Source organism: Odontesthes bonariensis, chromosome 20 (genome assembly GCF_027942865.1).
Source record: "Odontesthes bonariensis isolate fOdoBon6 chromosome 20, fOdoBon6.hap1, whole genome shotgun sequence".
NCBI lineage: Eukaryota > Metazoa > Chordata > Actinopteri > Atheriniformes > Atherinopsidae > Odontesthes > Odontesthes bonariensis.
In genome coordinates this window covers 20191028-20206601 of record NC_134525.1, presented here as the reverse complement: position 1 = coordinate 20206601, position 15574 = coordinate 20191028, and the positions used below count along the sequence as shown (strand labels likewise).

Sequence of the window (15574 nt, the reverse complement as noted above, 5' to 3'; positions counted from 1 at the left end):
AGCTTCTTCTTCACAATACCCCACATATTCTCTATGGGGTTCAGGTCAGGGGAATTGGCAGGCCAATCGAGGACAGTAATGCCATGGTCAGTACACCAGTTGCTGGTGGTTTTGGCACTGTGGGCAGGTGCCAGATCATGCTGGAAAATGAATTCCTCATCTCCATAGAGCTTTTCAGCAGACGGAAGCATGTAGTGCTTTAAAATCTCTTGGTCCACAGCTGCATTTACTCTGGGCTTGATGAAACGCAGTGGACCAACACCAGCAGCGGACATGGCTCGCTGACTGTGGGAACTTCACACTGGATTTCAAGCAACTTGGATTTTGCTCCTCTCCAGCCTTTCTCCAGACTCTGGCGCCTTGACTTCCAAATGAAATACAAAACTTGCTTTCGTCTGAAAAGAGGACTTTGGACCACTCTGCAACTGTCCAGTGCTTCTTTTCCATAGCCCAAGTCAGCCGCTTCTTCCGCTGTCTTGAGTTCAGAAGTGGCTTGACCATGGGAATACGGCTATTGTAGCCCATTTCCCGGACACGTCTGTGAACAGTGGCTTTTGATACCTGGACTCCAGCTTCAGTCCACTGTCTTTGAAGCTCCGCCAAATTCTGGAAGCGACTCTTCTTCACAATGCTGTTAAGGCTGCGGTCATCTCTCTTGGTTGTCCAGCGTTTCCTGCCACATTTCCCCCTTCCACCAGACTTTTTGTAGATGTGCTTTGAAACTGCACTCTGTGAACAGCTTGCTCTTTGAGAAATTTCTTTTTGTCTTACCCTCCTGATGGAGGGTGTCAATGATGGTCCTCTGGACAGCAGTCAGATCAGCAGTCTTCCCCATACTTGTGATTTAGTTTACTGAACCAAGCTGAGTGTTTTTCAAGGCTCAGGAAACCCTTGCAGGTGTTTCGAGTTAATTAGACGATTCAAGTGATTCGTTGAACACCCAATAGTATACTTTTTCATGATATTCTAATATTTAGAGATAGGATATTTGAGTTTTCTTAAGCTGTATGCCATAATCAGCAATATTAAAATAATAAAAGGCTTGCAATATTTCAGTTGATTTGTAATGAATCCAGAATGTATGACATTTTTGTTTTTTTAATTGCATTACAGAAAATAAAGAACTTTATCACAATATTCTAATTTTCTGAGACAGTCCAAGTAGTTAAAACAAATCTTTGGGTCTTTATGAAGTTAGCAGCTCTCTGTTCTGTGTCTGGTTGCGACACACATAAACCATCCTCCAAGTCACTAAAATGCAGGAAAGTTTTCTTTTATTTCTCTCTTGCTGATTGAATCAGCTTGGCTAATCCACTGGTTATTTCAGTAATGATCGGTATTGCACTTCAAAGAACTTGCTCATTGGATTCACCTCTAAAACCAGATGAATCTGTCCATCTTTTATAAACAGTCTATGGTGACACTGATCAAATGACAATTAAATCTATTAAATACAGTCTATAGGAAATGAGTGTTCGGGGCATCAGTGAATATGTGTCTCTCCTGTATTTTTGGTGTGTACCCGTCACCATTGTCGGACTCTGTCAATGTCTTTTTTTTAGCCAATTCAACTTGTGGAATCAACGTTTCGACTTTGGGTGAGAGAGGTTACTCTGACTGGCTGTTCAGCGTAGCGAAATGACCGCAAGAGAAGGGAGAAACCATTGTATTGGCTCAGCATCACTTCCAGAGATCATTCTCTGTGATCCCAGTTCACCTGGCCATCCACAAACGCAGGCTAAAACGCCATGATCCAAAGAAGCAGTCATATGTGAAAATGATCCAGAAACACTGTCATCTCCTCTGGGGCAAGGACATTTAGATAGACTGAGACAAAGTGGAAAACTGTTCTGTGGTCAGCTCATTCTTTTAGAAATCATGGACCCCATGTCCTCCAGACTAAAGATGAGAGGGACCATCTGGCTAGTTCAAAAGCCTGCATATCTGATGGTATGGGGGTGCATTATTGCCTTTTGAGCTGACAACTTTGGACCTCTGGAGAGGCACCATCAATACTGAAAGGTAAATACAGGTTTTACAAAGCAATATGCAGCCATCCAGTCAACAACTTTTTCAGGGAAGAGTCTTGTATATTTCAGCAACACAACCGCATACTGCATCTATAGCAATAGCATGACTTCATCGTAAAAGAGTAAAAACAATTGGTAAATCGTTCAATGCAAAATATGACACAGGAGACCCGGAAGTGTTGAGCCGCTAGAATCCTATATCCGACAAGAATGGCCCAACATTCCTCCCCCAAAGGTCCAGCGACTGGTCTCTCCTCAGTACCCAGACATTTACACATTGTTATCAAAAGGAGAAGGGGGTGCTACATGGTGGTAAACATGAACCTGTCCAAAGTATTTTTAGATGTGTCGCTGTCATCAAATTCAAGATGATCTAATGTTTTCATGAAATAGTAAGATATCTGTCGACTGTCAACATTTGCTATGATTTCTATGTTCTATGTGAATAAAACAATGGTTTAGAAGTTTTTAGCTACATTTGTTGCTACATGCTCAAATGTTGCTGGAATTTTAATTAAAATCTCAAGTTTTTTAGCACTTGCATTTGTATTGATGAAGATTTTTATGGTTGATGGGATTCTTCATTTCAAGAGAATTTTCACTCTTTTTCAACTTGCGACACTCAGTCTTCCACTTCATAATGGGCATAACACCATGCTGTGTTGATATGCTCTAATTGTACCTGATAAGGGACAAAATCCTCCCTTATCTGAAGTTAATTTGTGTGAGATAAAACAAGTGGAGATCTCCCCCTGTAGCAATATTTGTGTTGTATACTTGTAGTCTCAGCGAACGTTGCGCTAAACAGGCTAAAATCAACATGATTACTGGCGGAAAGTACAAGTTATTCTCATGATCTTTAAGCAGAGACAAGAAGTCGGCATCTTTACCAACTAAACAGGTCAGTTTGACACAGACAAGAAGAACTCATTATGCTCCTAATCATAATGAAGACATCTTTGTTGACAAAAAGCAAATAAAGACTAATTGGATCAACAATTGGAAGCAAACTCAGGTTCATTTGAAACTTTACGCCGCCGCTAGAGCACACATTGCACATTTTTAGAGTTTTTTTTAGCAGCCAAAAACATTTCTCCAACCAGTTCAGTCGAGAGGGATGAAGCCTCAGTTTTGAGATTCCACCAGGAACCATTAATATAAATGTAAAATAAGTGATTGTATGAATATTTACTCTCTGAAGAACATCAGATTTCTCTAAAGCCCAAAAATATGTAATTTAATAAGGGGGTTCATGATGACTACAGTGTACTTAGTGAGGGCGTTTATACTCTAAATCAGTATCTATGTCGTAAGCACTAAATGCAATGTGAGGAGGCTTTTAACGAGCTTTTTAAAAATGCATCACTTCATATAAAATGCAACGAACAGAAAAAAAGAGTCAAATCCACCCACTGCTTTTTAAAACAGCACCTTTGCTTTTAAAGCAGACCTTGACTATGTCTCTGGGGTCACCGTCTTGCTGCAGAATGAAATTGGGACTAAACTAACTGCACGGTGAATAATATTGCAAACATCTCAAAAGCCTATTATATTTCCACTGACCTGTAAATGTTATGTACGCCAACGGCCCATATGCTGAGAGAGCCTGCTATCTACTGCTCGCATAAGAGACATTCTTGCTGCTTATAATTGTAAATATGCCACTTATATTCAGTAGTCCACTTCAAAAAGGTGGGGGAAAAAATGTATATTGTTCCTTAAGCCTTGCTCAAGATTTGATTTGGTCACACTTAAAAATAAATCAGCCGCACAGCCAGCTGTCAAGCAAGGAAGAATGACTTGAAGCTTTTTTCCTGTTCTGAGAATCACTGTGCTTTGGTATCTCTCTTATCAAGCCTGCGCCTGTCTCTGGAGTATGGCGCTGTTTTGGTCCCGAGTATAAATGAGCAAAAAAAAATCATAATGGCTCTCTTTCAGAAAATCAGAGTGCTATATTTGGTCAGAACGACACAGAGGCAGCCTCGGGGTCTTGGTGTTTTGTGTTTTCAATGTATTGCAGTTTGATTCTAATCACAGTGACAGGCGCACTAGGGTCAGCAGGGGTGAGCTCAGCATGGCGTGGCAAACTAACGTCAGCCAGTGTGACAACCGAACCATAATCTACATCCCCTCTTTAACACTTACCAAGATCAAGCACCCATTGGTATAAATAATTCATTAGCAGTGAGTACATTATCACTGAGACAGTCGTGTCATCACAAAATGCCTTATGACAGCCCACTTGACTGCTCTTGAAATACATAGATTTCATTGTTGCCATTCCACTTCGGGGAAAGGTGCACCAAATTCACAGCAGTCACCATCTACTGAGAGGGCAGCTTGGATTTTAAATTCTGTTGCCTCTCAATCTCATACCTTCTTATACCCTAAATCAGTTTTATACCTTGACGCAGGGAATCAGAGCACAAAACATATTTGAGAACAGGACTGGCCAAGTTTGACCTTTCAAAAACATGTTTTCTGACACAATGACACCACATTGAGTTTGTTTTTACTCATTTGCATCACCCCTGTGATGTGCAGTTGTGCCCAACATTTTATTTTAAGTGTCAGCCTTGCAGAGAAGATTAGAAATTTGCCACATGGATACATGGTGTATTTAAATAAAACCACAAGGTGTAAGAAACAACAGCAGCATCGGGTGTCTGTTAGCATGTTAACTACCTGGGTCGGTGGCTGACATAATGGCACCAAACAGGAGGCAGTCGGTGACGAGAAATTCTCCGTCAGCAGCTTGGCCCAACAGCACCATCAGTCTGGTGAAGCCGTAGATGCAGGCCCTGCGATTGAGAACCAACAGACAGCAGGAAACACACTGCAGTCATTAGAGAGTACAGGTCAGCGCAAAATTGTCAGTCATTCTGCTAACCAGCAGGGCTTCTCAATAACAGCCGAGGTAATGGCCCGTGCTCTAGGAGCAGGTGAGGCCCTTTCCAGGAAGTGGATGCTTAGCACAAATGGACAAAAAAAACAACTGTGACTGTGCTGGCTAACCACATCTAAATGGATGGCTGGATGGAGATACGTCTTCCCTCGCTATCGTCTGGATTCAAACACACTCACAGACATGTGAAATTCTCTTGCTCAACAGTTGATCTGAGCAACTAGCCAGGCCCCCCCTCCTTGTTTCCTTTTTCTGACACTATCAAGTGAATCAAGTGAAGTGAATAATAGAGGGGCATAAGAGTTCTGAGCGTTTGCACGGAATTACCAACAAGACTAAAAACTTTGTGAAGACTTTGTGAGGGGCATTGTGAGTTTTTTTTATCAGCAGTGGAGCCCGACACTAAAATAAATCTGAAATCTAAGTCTCCCGGAGCACACCATCATATTATCTCCTTTGTAAGAGTGCAGCGCTCTATGAGCAAAAACGTTTCCATTCAGCACTGCAATCCAGCTCCTTTGTGGAAACTGGTGTACATTAAAGTGTTAATCCCGTAAGTGAAGACACGTCCCATAATAATCAATATGCCAGAATGTCCTCTGGGGAACCTTTCTGTCCGATCGTTTGACTCTGCTACCATGGTGACAGCAGACAACCTGTCCCTTTGGCCTGGATTTAAAGCACTGTCCTCAACTAAGCTGCCTTATTCATGTATCTTAAAGGGAGATTTGAGGTTAGGGTGATGGTGTGTGTGTGTGTGTGTGCCTGTTTGTGTGGGTGTGTGTCAGACACACAGACAGAGAGAGACAGACAAGTAAACGTTCACAGAGAAAGAAAGGAAGAGGATGTGCTTTGGCAATTGAGTCAGTTAGTTTCACCATACTCTCTTGACGCCGTCTTCAAACAAGCAATTAAGACTGACTAGGGGCCAGTACTGTTTGGGATTTAGAACTTGGCAAAGTCAACAGCAGATTTAAAATCTGGATTTCCAGTATCATAAAGATTGGGGTTCACCTCTTATTTAATTCATTTAAACAAGTTTTAAATGCAGACACGGCTACAAAAACAAGACGATTCAATTTTCCATTGTCAGTAGTGGTATGCTTATAGTGTCCTGAGGACTGCAATATATTTAGAACCGGTCCACTACCTGCCAGGGGACAAGCTTGTGACGCGACAACACAAAAGCACAGCATCACCCTGTGTCCTATTGGCTGCGTTGGTCAACTCACGGACACAATTAGGCTAGTTTTTTTATTCTTGCGTTCAGTCTCGTGGTCCCAAGCGCAGCATCCTGATTAAAAATGAGCATCTAAACCCTTTTGTTATTTTTGTATCAATGCTGTTTGGTGTCAGAGCTGATAAATACCCACGACAACTGCAGTCATTTGAGATGGGACCGATTTAAAGGGGCCAATTAAAGGGTTTCTCAACACACTGGAATGGCAGAAGTTAGCTGGTGTTGGCAGGTTTTTTTTGACCAGTGTAAAAAGAGCTGTACAAGGGTTCATTTCTATGGAAACTATGCAGCGAACCTCACCCACTCCAGAGCAGGTTATGTTTCTGACAGGAAACTCATGGCATAAAAGCATCACCTCCTGACCGATCAAATCTCCTGGAAAATCGAAAAAAAAATTCAACAGGTCTTTTTAATTAAACATTTTGTAGTTTGGAAGTCATAGACAGTTATCTTAAGATATTCAAAACAAAACCTACTAACCAGTTTAAATTATATTTTGATATATTTTCTTTACATGCTACAAAGGCAGACTCAGTAACAATTACAACTGAAAAAATAAGGCTCAGCCTGTCTAATACACCGCAAGGATGCACCTGCAACGCATTCATTTAACAGCATATGCAGCTGTGGCCTAATTCTAGTTAGATCTAGTCGTACATAACAATATCAGAGCAATATTGACAAGCTTATCAACATCACACATTTACACAGTCTGCAATTTTTTTAAGCTATCCATCCTGCTGCTTTGGCAGCAGCAAATGAGTTGCTTTAAGCCTGGATTATATTCTTGAATTTCTAATATTAGTTTAGGATTCGAGTTGCCTGTTTTTCGCAACTACGTGATTCTAGATCCAAGTTTCCAATTGGTAATTTGGCACAATCATCAGCCCTTTAGTATTAACATGCCCAAAAGAAAAAATCACATTTGAGCATTTTTCAGTCGCTCTGAACCAGGTGAAATTATGCAATGCCGAGACAGCCAATGAGTAAGTTCCTTTGCTTTGCTGGCATGTCTTACTATAGAAAGCTGAAAGATGATAAAAAACAGTCAGATAGAACTCTAAACCTGAGCCAAGCCCACTGTCAGATATCACTGCATTATCAAATATGAATTTAAGCGTATAACACATACCCAGTACCACAATATCTTCAACTAACAGCTATTATTTACAGTGCATGACCATCATCTACTGATAAAATCCCCAGTTGGTTTCAAATACACCGATCAAAGCGTACAGTCGGCATATGAATAGATAACAAGCACACTATGTGAGGTCAACGGCTTTAAAACACTGAGAATCTCAAAGAAATACTGCCATTAGATTTTATTTTATTACTGTGGGTTTAAAGAAAAAAAAAGACATTCTTACAAAATAAAGGACGGCTCCGTTTCTGTGATCACGGATGATCCTGAACGTAAAGCAGACAAATAACAACAATTCATACGAACGGGTTCACAAACACCCGAATTTCCTCCAAAGTCTTAGAGCGCCATCTAGCTTTGTCGGGCCAGAACAGCAACACTATACACTTGCACTGTGGCTGTCTCTCAAATCAATACTACATAGTATGCCACAAAAGCAATAAACGTCTCTTGCAAAGTGCAGTACGCTGTACAGACGCTCTATGGCGATTTATCATTGTTTAAAAAGCTCAGGTGTAATTAATAATCTCTGTCAGTCAGTTCCACATGCTGGCACACTGGAACAGCTTACTGGGACACTCGCAGAGCACTAATTAATGTTATTAGTTGCACCTGTGCTGTCCCAGCTTAAAAAAACTGCCAAATCATGCGCACAGAAGCATTGCATGAGATAGGTTGGCAGCTGTTGACACACACATGCACAGGGTCACACACTCATAGAGATATGCCATACACTGGAGCAGTGGGCAGCACCCAGGGAGCATGGGGGTACAGTGCCTTGCTCAAGGGCACCTCGGCCGTGACAAGAAGGTGGACTGACACCCCTCCAGCTATCTGTGTTCCCAATCTTGAGTGGTGAGAGTGGGAATTGAACCACCAACCTTCCAGCTATTGGACAGCCAACTGTAACCACTGAGCCACAGCCGCCATAGTATAATGATACACAAACTTTTTTTCTTGACTGACATTAAGCAAATATTTTTCACTGAAAATCAATCCAAATCTAATTCGTAATGAACAAGGCAAAAAAAATCATCTCAGAACAGACACAGATCTGGTCCTTTAGATGGGTATAGATTTTTTAAGTTAAGATAATGCACTTTGTTCAACAACGTTTTGGAAGAAAAGTTAGAAAAGTTTACAACAAATTCAATTTATCAGCATATATCACTCACACCCAAAACTTTATTTGAATCAATATCAACGAGATGTCGAATGTGAAGATTGGATGGTTATAGTACAGCAAAGCTACACCTGGTGGAGCATCTCACAAAGCCTTAGTTGAAGGCCCAACACGTCAGTAACATGCCCGAATATAAAGAGAGTATCATAAAGGGAGCGAGTAAAGATGGTGAGGCAGGGCACCAGAGTATGGTGCAACCAAAAATCTGTGTGCCGCTGACTTTGATTTAGCTTAACGTGCAGCTTTGTTGTTTCTTTTTTTTTTTTTTACCATTTGTGTGTGTTTTTTCTCCCAGCTCACAGTAACAGTTCAAGAATGTTATAGTCTGAGCCAGTCTGAAACAGGCTGGACTGTTGTGTGTGCTTTTGCAACTGAAAGCTACTCGCTCAGAAAGAAGAACGCTATTAACCGGAAAAACAAATCCCCACCATGAAAGCTCCAGTCTAGATTTTACAGCATAAGTGGAAGCAACTGTCAAACGGTCCATCTCCTCTGCCCTTGGAGGCAAACAGTTACCTTGGCTGAGCACCGGAGATAACATCAGACTGAGATCCAGAGCCAGCTGAAAATAACAAAGCCCAGAAATAAATGCATTTCAGAAAGCCTGGTACGCCCCGTTTTTGTGGCCAAGGAATGATAAAATGTCTAATGTGAGGCACTGCATCTATTGCATAACAGAGTTTAACACGATAACAGAGATTTTGTCGTGGAAGCCTCAACATTCAGAGCTGAAATGCTGAAAAAAAACCCAACAACATCTCAAAGAAATACATCGTGTATCGAGAACAGTTTTCTGACTGGCAAAATATCCTCCTTCCCTCAGCTTCTCAGCATCCGGCAGCAGCAAACTGGAGCAGCGAGGAGTTAGAGATGACAACAAGGATCAACGGTGTTTATAATATATCTGAAGTTGTTGAAATCTTGCAAATACAGACCACTGCCTTTGCTAAGAATATAGGTCTTTAACTTAATAATCAAGCAAAGAAAAGGTGCTCTTAAGGCAATGCGAAGAGAACATATGTCCATTAAACCCAAACAAGAAGTCCTGTGTTAATTTGCTTTTGTGCTCTTTCTGAAAGCATAAAGCTTCCTCGGAAAAGGCATTTACACAAACCATTTATTGACAGCAGTGGTGGAAAAGAAAATGAACTCAGACGGGCCTACATTTGAATAAAAACTCCATAATTTGTTGTTTTCCTTCTTTACCTCTCTTCAAGGTTCTATCAAGCGCTTTAAACATCTGCACTTTTGCACTTTTTGCCAACTCTGTATATACTGTGATAAAAAATGAAAATTCCCCTGCTCTTTTCGTCCCGTTTACAATGTTCTACACAACTATTGAGGAGTATGATTGGTGGCAAAATGTTTTCCTGTGGCGCTTAAGGCAAAATGAAAAACTCCGCCTTAACTGTGAATTTGGTGCGTCCAAATTATGTGGGTGGAGTGAATTTCGTTTCTGATGTGTTCATCTGTGTGAATGAACAGGGGATACTTACCCTATGCACATGCAGCTGATAAAGGTACCCAAAAAAGCGAAGGTCAGGACAGATCCCAGATTCCCGATGAATCGTTTCTACAGTATCAGTTCAAAAGAGATCCTATTAGTGACAGCCATGAAAGAGACTACGCATTGAGTTCATGGAACAGCACATCACAGCATATGGCACTATATAGTGCTGCTTCCTCTGGGAGGTATGTTAGGACAGTGGTCTCACCTGATTAAGGGTGTAAGCGCCATAGAAGATGATGGGCGGCAGGAACAGATTGAAAAAGACCTCTGGATCAAAAGTCCCCTGTAAAAGAAAGAGCTGTTGAGTTGGTGGCTGACGGGGCTCCGTGGGGAGCAAGAGGACTCTGTTTACTGAATGTGACTGACAGACAGGCAGATTACACACACATCGCTCACTTCAGTAGCCCTATTTTGGCAGACGGGCGCGGATTTCTTTTCCCTGTGGATGCTAATGTCACAACAGTGTGTCTTTAAAAAAAAAAAAACAACAACAAAAGAATAAAAGAAAAGAAAATGTGAAACATATGGCTTATATATTTTAGTATATTTACAGCAAAGCATGAGAAAAAATGGAAAGCATAACATAGGCTCCTGGAACTCATAGCAATAAGCAGGCACCGGAGTATGGATTCAGGTAGCACAGATATTAGAAAAAAATCTAAGCGTCAAAACATCAGAAACCTACATTGCCTTAAATGCAAACAGTAAACCAGAGTGCAAGGCATTTTTGCACATTCCATGTCTTGTATCTCTCTCATCTCAGTCAATGTGATACAATGCAAGCCTCTTAGAAAGGTAGACCTTCATGTTCTCCATCCTTGAAGCTTGAAGCAGCCTGAATAACATGAACATACGGATGGAAAATAGGATGAAAAAAAGGATGAAAAAAAGGAGCCAGGCATCGGTAAATGTCCTATTTCTAGGACATGCGGCATTTTAGCGAACATTTTCCAAAGTGCATGAGTGAATATGTGGGAAATCGGAATTTTTCTTTTTAAATGACCACATCATTCTAATGCTGGAGACCCCCCCCCACACACACGCAGATTGGAGAGCCACCGTGCTTTCTCAATAATTCATACTTGAAGTGGCTGGTGGAGCTACAAATTGCGGCCATCTTTCAGCGACCATACCCCGGCTCTATATAAATAACGTTTTTTTTGTGGCTGCAATTACCAACACAGTGCAATATCTATGCATTTTCTTAATCTATGCAGGCAATGTATGATAAACACAAAGCTCCATGACAGAGACGAAGATACTGTAAACAATGAATTATGCATATGACGGTGGATTTATTCTAAGGGCCACCTGCACCACAGAGTTGACGACCGAGGTGTGTTGTATACACTAATTGCCTCTTCAGCTGAGCAGCACTAAATTTAATCAGACCACAAACTTTAATGCTGAGCTCCCCAGTGGCACATAATGGACTCAGTAATGCAATGAAATCCTTATCTCTCCCTGCTAGGTCCCCTTATGTATCAGTCCTAATGGCTTGAAAGCTACACAGAGTCTGACTGATGTAATGGCCCATGTGGCAGCCTCTGCTGGTTTGCTAATGAGACCCCAGCATTCTTCAGAGGCCAAGGAGTCCAAGCCATTAGTGAAAAGTTACACTTGGCCTGGATGATTTGCAAGGTTCAACCGCTCCTTTCTCTTGGGTTGAAATGTCACTCCAACATTAAAAATGAATGTTCAAAAGCACTCATTCCAAATGCACGTTTTAAATGCCCTCCTTCCACGTACCTGTCCTGGGGTCTCCTTAATCTCTCTGATCAAACCACCAAAATATCAAAGCAAACCGGCGTCCCCCACAAGTCTCTCACCTGGCGAATGCAGTCATGGCGTTAGAATCATTAACTAATTATTTGATTACGGCCGGGAGGAAAAAAAAATACCTTTCCTTGAAACCACAACCAGCTACCAGGACTGACAAAGTATTCAGGGATTTTTCTCGTTTTTTGAGGGGGTTGTGTGCAGTACTTAGACGTTATCAGTGCCTTATCTGCAGCACACAGAGGTCACAGCCCTCTTAATGTGGAAAATTGGAAGCTTCCCTTATGTGCTAGCTAAAGTTGAAAGATAAAGAGCCACCAAAAAGAGCATATTTTTGTTTACATGTAAAACGTCTCATACGTCAAAAAGTTTCCGGAGGTTTGAGCCAATGCTACGTTGTTGATTTTTACATGGCAGAACTTCTGCATAAGACAGTTATACGGACTGGGTCCCTGTAATGTAGTTCATGTTGCCACACAGTGTTGCAGCCCGGACCACTTTGGAACAGACTTCGAACCGTGATGCTGCATGGACTTTCTGCAGCTGAGATGTAATATGTAATAAAAATGGGGACAAGTTGTGCAATTGTCTGATGCAGAAGTGACACAAAGTAGCTTATGCTAAAACCCCTATATCGTTATTTGTGGTTTGGCAAAAAAAGGCAAAAAAAATTGGTCTTCTGGAAGCCCCTTACAAGTAGCTTTTAGCTTTAGCTTAGCCATGGGGACAGCTTCTGTTTCTCCAAAGTCAGAGCGCTCTGCCCACTGTCTACTGCAGGTAAAACACTATTTGCATACATAACATACAACCCCACATGATGTCGAGAAGTCTTATCAGTGGCTAGAGAAAGCTGGTCTAAAAGACAGCCCCGAGGCAATGATCATGGCAGCTCAAGAACAGGCCCTGAGCACAAGAGCAATAGAGGCTGGGGTCTACCACATCAGACAGGATCCCAGGTGTAGGCTGTGCAGAGAGGCTTCTGAGGCGGTCCAGCACATTGTAAGATGCAGGATGACAGAGCTAAGATCCTGTGGGACTTCCAGATCCAGACTGATAAGCCTGTGACGGATAACCAACAGGACATTTTTTATGGTAGGTAAACTACAAAAGAAGGCAGCAGTGATAGATGCAGCAATTCCAAGCGACAGCAACATCAAGAAGAAGGAACCCGAGAAGCTTGGAAACTTGAAAACTGCCCACAAGAAATTCGAGTGGGGAGTTTTTCATATGTATTGAGGGTCTGAAAAAGCAAAGGTTTATACAAATTCTTCCATGGACTTATGTGGGGCTGTGCCACTCACTGTAAAATATGTTCATGGAAACTTCTTCAAATGTTTTAACTTTTGCAAAGGATATATTCCATAAGTTACAACTTTCCACAAGTAAACAAGCAGATATTAACAGTGCACTGAGAGTGATAACATTTGTCACAACAGCTATTTCAGACGGATTTGAACATTAAAGGTTTTGGTCCGGTGGCGTGCTTTGGCCACAAAAAGTTTGAAAACCGATGGCTCAAAGTACAGTCATATCTTTTTTTTCCAGTTGCTATAGTTAAAGAAATTGTTTGTGAAACCTGGCGCCTAAAGGCTCAAACTAGATACCAAGCATTTTCAAAAGCATAAACCTCCCCCTTATCAGAAATGATCATCCGATACGAAAAAAGCGTATGCTGAATTAAATTATTGCAGCTACAATAACTCTCTTTATCGCCAGCTGCAGTAAATCTCTCACAGACTTTCATTGAAGTAATATGTGCACAATATTTTATGGTTTGGTGCACCATTTCTCCTAAAACAGTCCCTGCCACTTTAAAACGGATGGGAGACATTCCCATCCATTACTGTGTTCTGTTCCACAGGTTGAGGAGTCTATAAGGGAAAAAGCTGCAGTGTCTGCTGAGATACCTCACTTTTCCACATCTTTTCAGCAGTGCAGAGCAATCCGACACCAAGATCCCCTGCAAGAGTATCTCATCAAGGGAATAGAGCACGTAAATCCCACCAGACGTTATAGGTCATTTTTCAGGAAGAAATGAAGTGGGTTTTCTAACCATTTCACGCGGCATATTTTTGTTGTCGCTCTCAAGGCGCTTTTAACTCAATTTAAATCTTAATCTAAAATTGATCAGAGGAAAATCATTGATGAGACCCTATGCTGTTTTATGTGTGACACGATTAGAGGTTTATCTGTACACGGCCTTTTAAATCCAATTTCACTTTGCCCTCACAGCACACCTGAAAATCCAATCTCAACTATCTCTCCTTAATAAGACCCTAATATGGGTTAAATTGCTTTTCCACCCTCTTTCTCTCTATATCCACCACTGCCTTGCTTTTCAAATAAAAAGCACACAATTAAATGTTCAGAAAAGCCAATAACTAAGAACCATTAGACAACCCTGTTGATGTAAATACTTAGTGAGCTTCCTGTGAGCTTAGGTTTGTTTTCCGACGTTGCTGCTGCAACAATAATTATGCGTCTTTTCAAACTGAATGTGTTATTAGGACAGGATGTTTTCATGTTCCAGTGGTGTCACACAACCTGCAGCGCTACTCCACATAAAAGATTTGCTTCAGCTGCGAATTTGCACTGAACTGAAGGTCATATCATTTTGCGACAGTTACCATATGAGGGGCAGACACAAGTGAGCATCTTTCGCTCGTTTTCCCAACATGTCTGTAGCAGTGCCCCTGCGATGAGCTGTTGATCAGCAAGATGTGAGGAGTGCTGTTTAGATCATGGCAAGTGCACACGCTCTCTATATTCTCCGTGTGCTCTCCTTGGACGAGCCAGAAGCCCCTCACTGCTAAACCCAGCACCATACCTGCAGAGGTTCACAGACAGCAGTTATTCAAACATGGTGATTCTCAAAAACACACTGACAATTTGATCTAACTATGGTGTAAGAGCAAACAAAGCATTACATGCATTCAGTACACTGTCTGTTTGTGGCACCTTCAAAGTGAGTCTAAAACTACCTGCCAACTGATGTGTAGTATTCAATGTTCACATAGAGAAAAGTCAAATGTCACATCGTACTTTAAGATGAACATTTCTCTGTTTCAGCTGTGGGCATCAATGATGTGAGGTTAAGTCTGCCTACACTTGAGTGGAGGTGTCAGTCACTCATTTTCTTTGGTTATTAAAGATAAGATTTTTGGTCACAAGGGTCACAATGTTTTAATTGTGGCTCTCAAACGAATCTGTAGCCTAAATTATTGTCATTGCTTTTTAACTTCTTACTGTTACAATTTTTTGTACATTTGTATTATCTTTTTATTATTATTATCATCATATTTTATTTTCTATTTTTTGCATATTTGCACCAGCAGGAGTTGCATCGGATTTTCGTTATATGTATGCAATAAATATATATAGAATGACAATATAGGCTATTTTATTCTATTATATTATATTAAATAAGCAAACATGTGGATGAAAAATCTTAAATGGAAAGAAAATGGCCCTAACATCATCAAATGTACAGGCACATTAATTGAGCTGTGCATCCAGGAAGTGATTCTGAATAACGGGCTTCCGTGCTCTGATCTCGGCATGTATATATGTGGTGGGGCTACTTACCATAAAACACTGCACCTCCACTTTCATTCATGAGTCTATATTTGAACTGTTTCAACTTCCACGCGCTGAGAATAGTCAGTAAGGCTATGCTAATAGCAACGAGGACCAATAATGCTGCACTGTCATTTCTGTGCCTCACAGTGCCCGACATCTTCAAAGGTCTGGTTGAAACTTTGTGGAGTCAACTTTGACTTGAGA

The 15574-nt window shown here is 41.2% G+C and overlaps 1 protein-coding gene across 1 annotated transcript in view; it reads right to left on the bottom strand.

Annotated features, from left to right (window-relative positions):
- The window catches only part of LOC142370532 (sodium/hydrogen exchanger 9-like), an 80035-nt gene extending 64502 nt beyond the window's left edge, over positions 1–15533 (bottom strand). The window contains exons 1-5 of the mRNA XM_075453107.1: positions 15377–15533; positions 14419–14618; positions 10218–10295; positions 9999–10075; positions 4716–4831 (exon numbers count right to left, since the gene is read on the bottom strand). Of these exons, the coding sequence (XP_075309222.1) occupies positions 4716–4831; positions 9999–10075; positions 10218–10295; positions 14419–14618; positions 15377–15527 (622 nt within the window). The 5' untranslated portion in view covers positions 15528–15533. The remainder of the gene's footprint in view (positions 1–4715; positions 4832–9998; positions 10076–10217; positions 10296–14418; positions 14619–15376) is intronic.
- Positions 15534–15574: the final 41 nt, after the last annotated feature.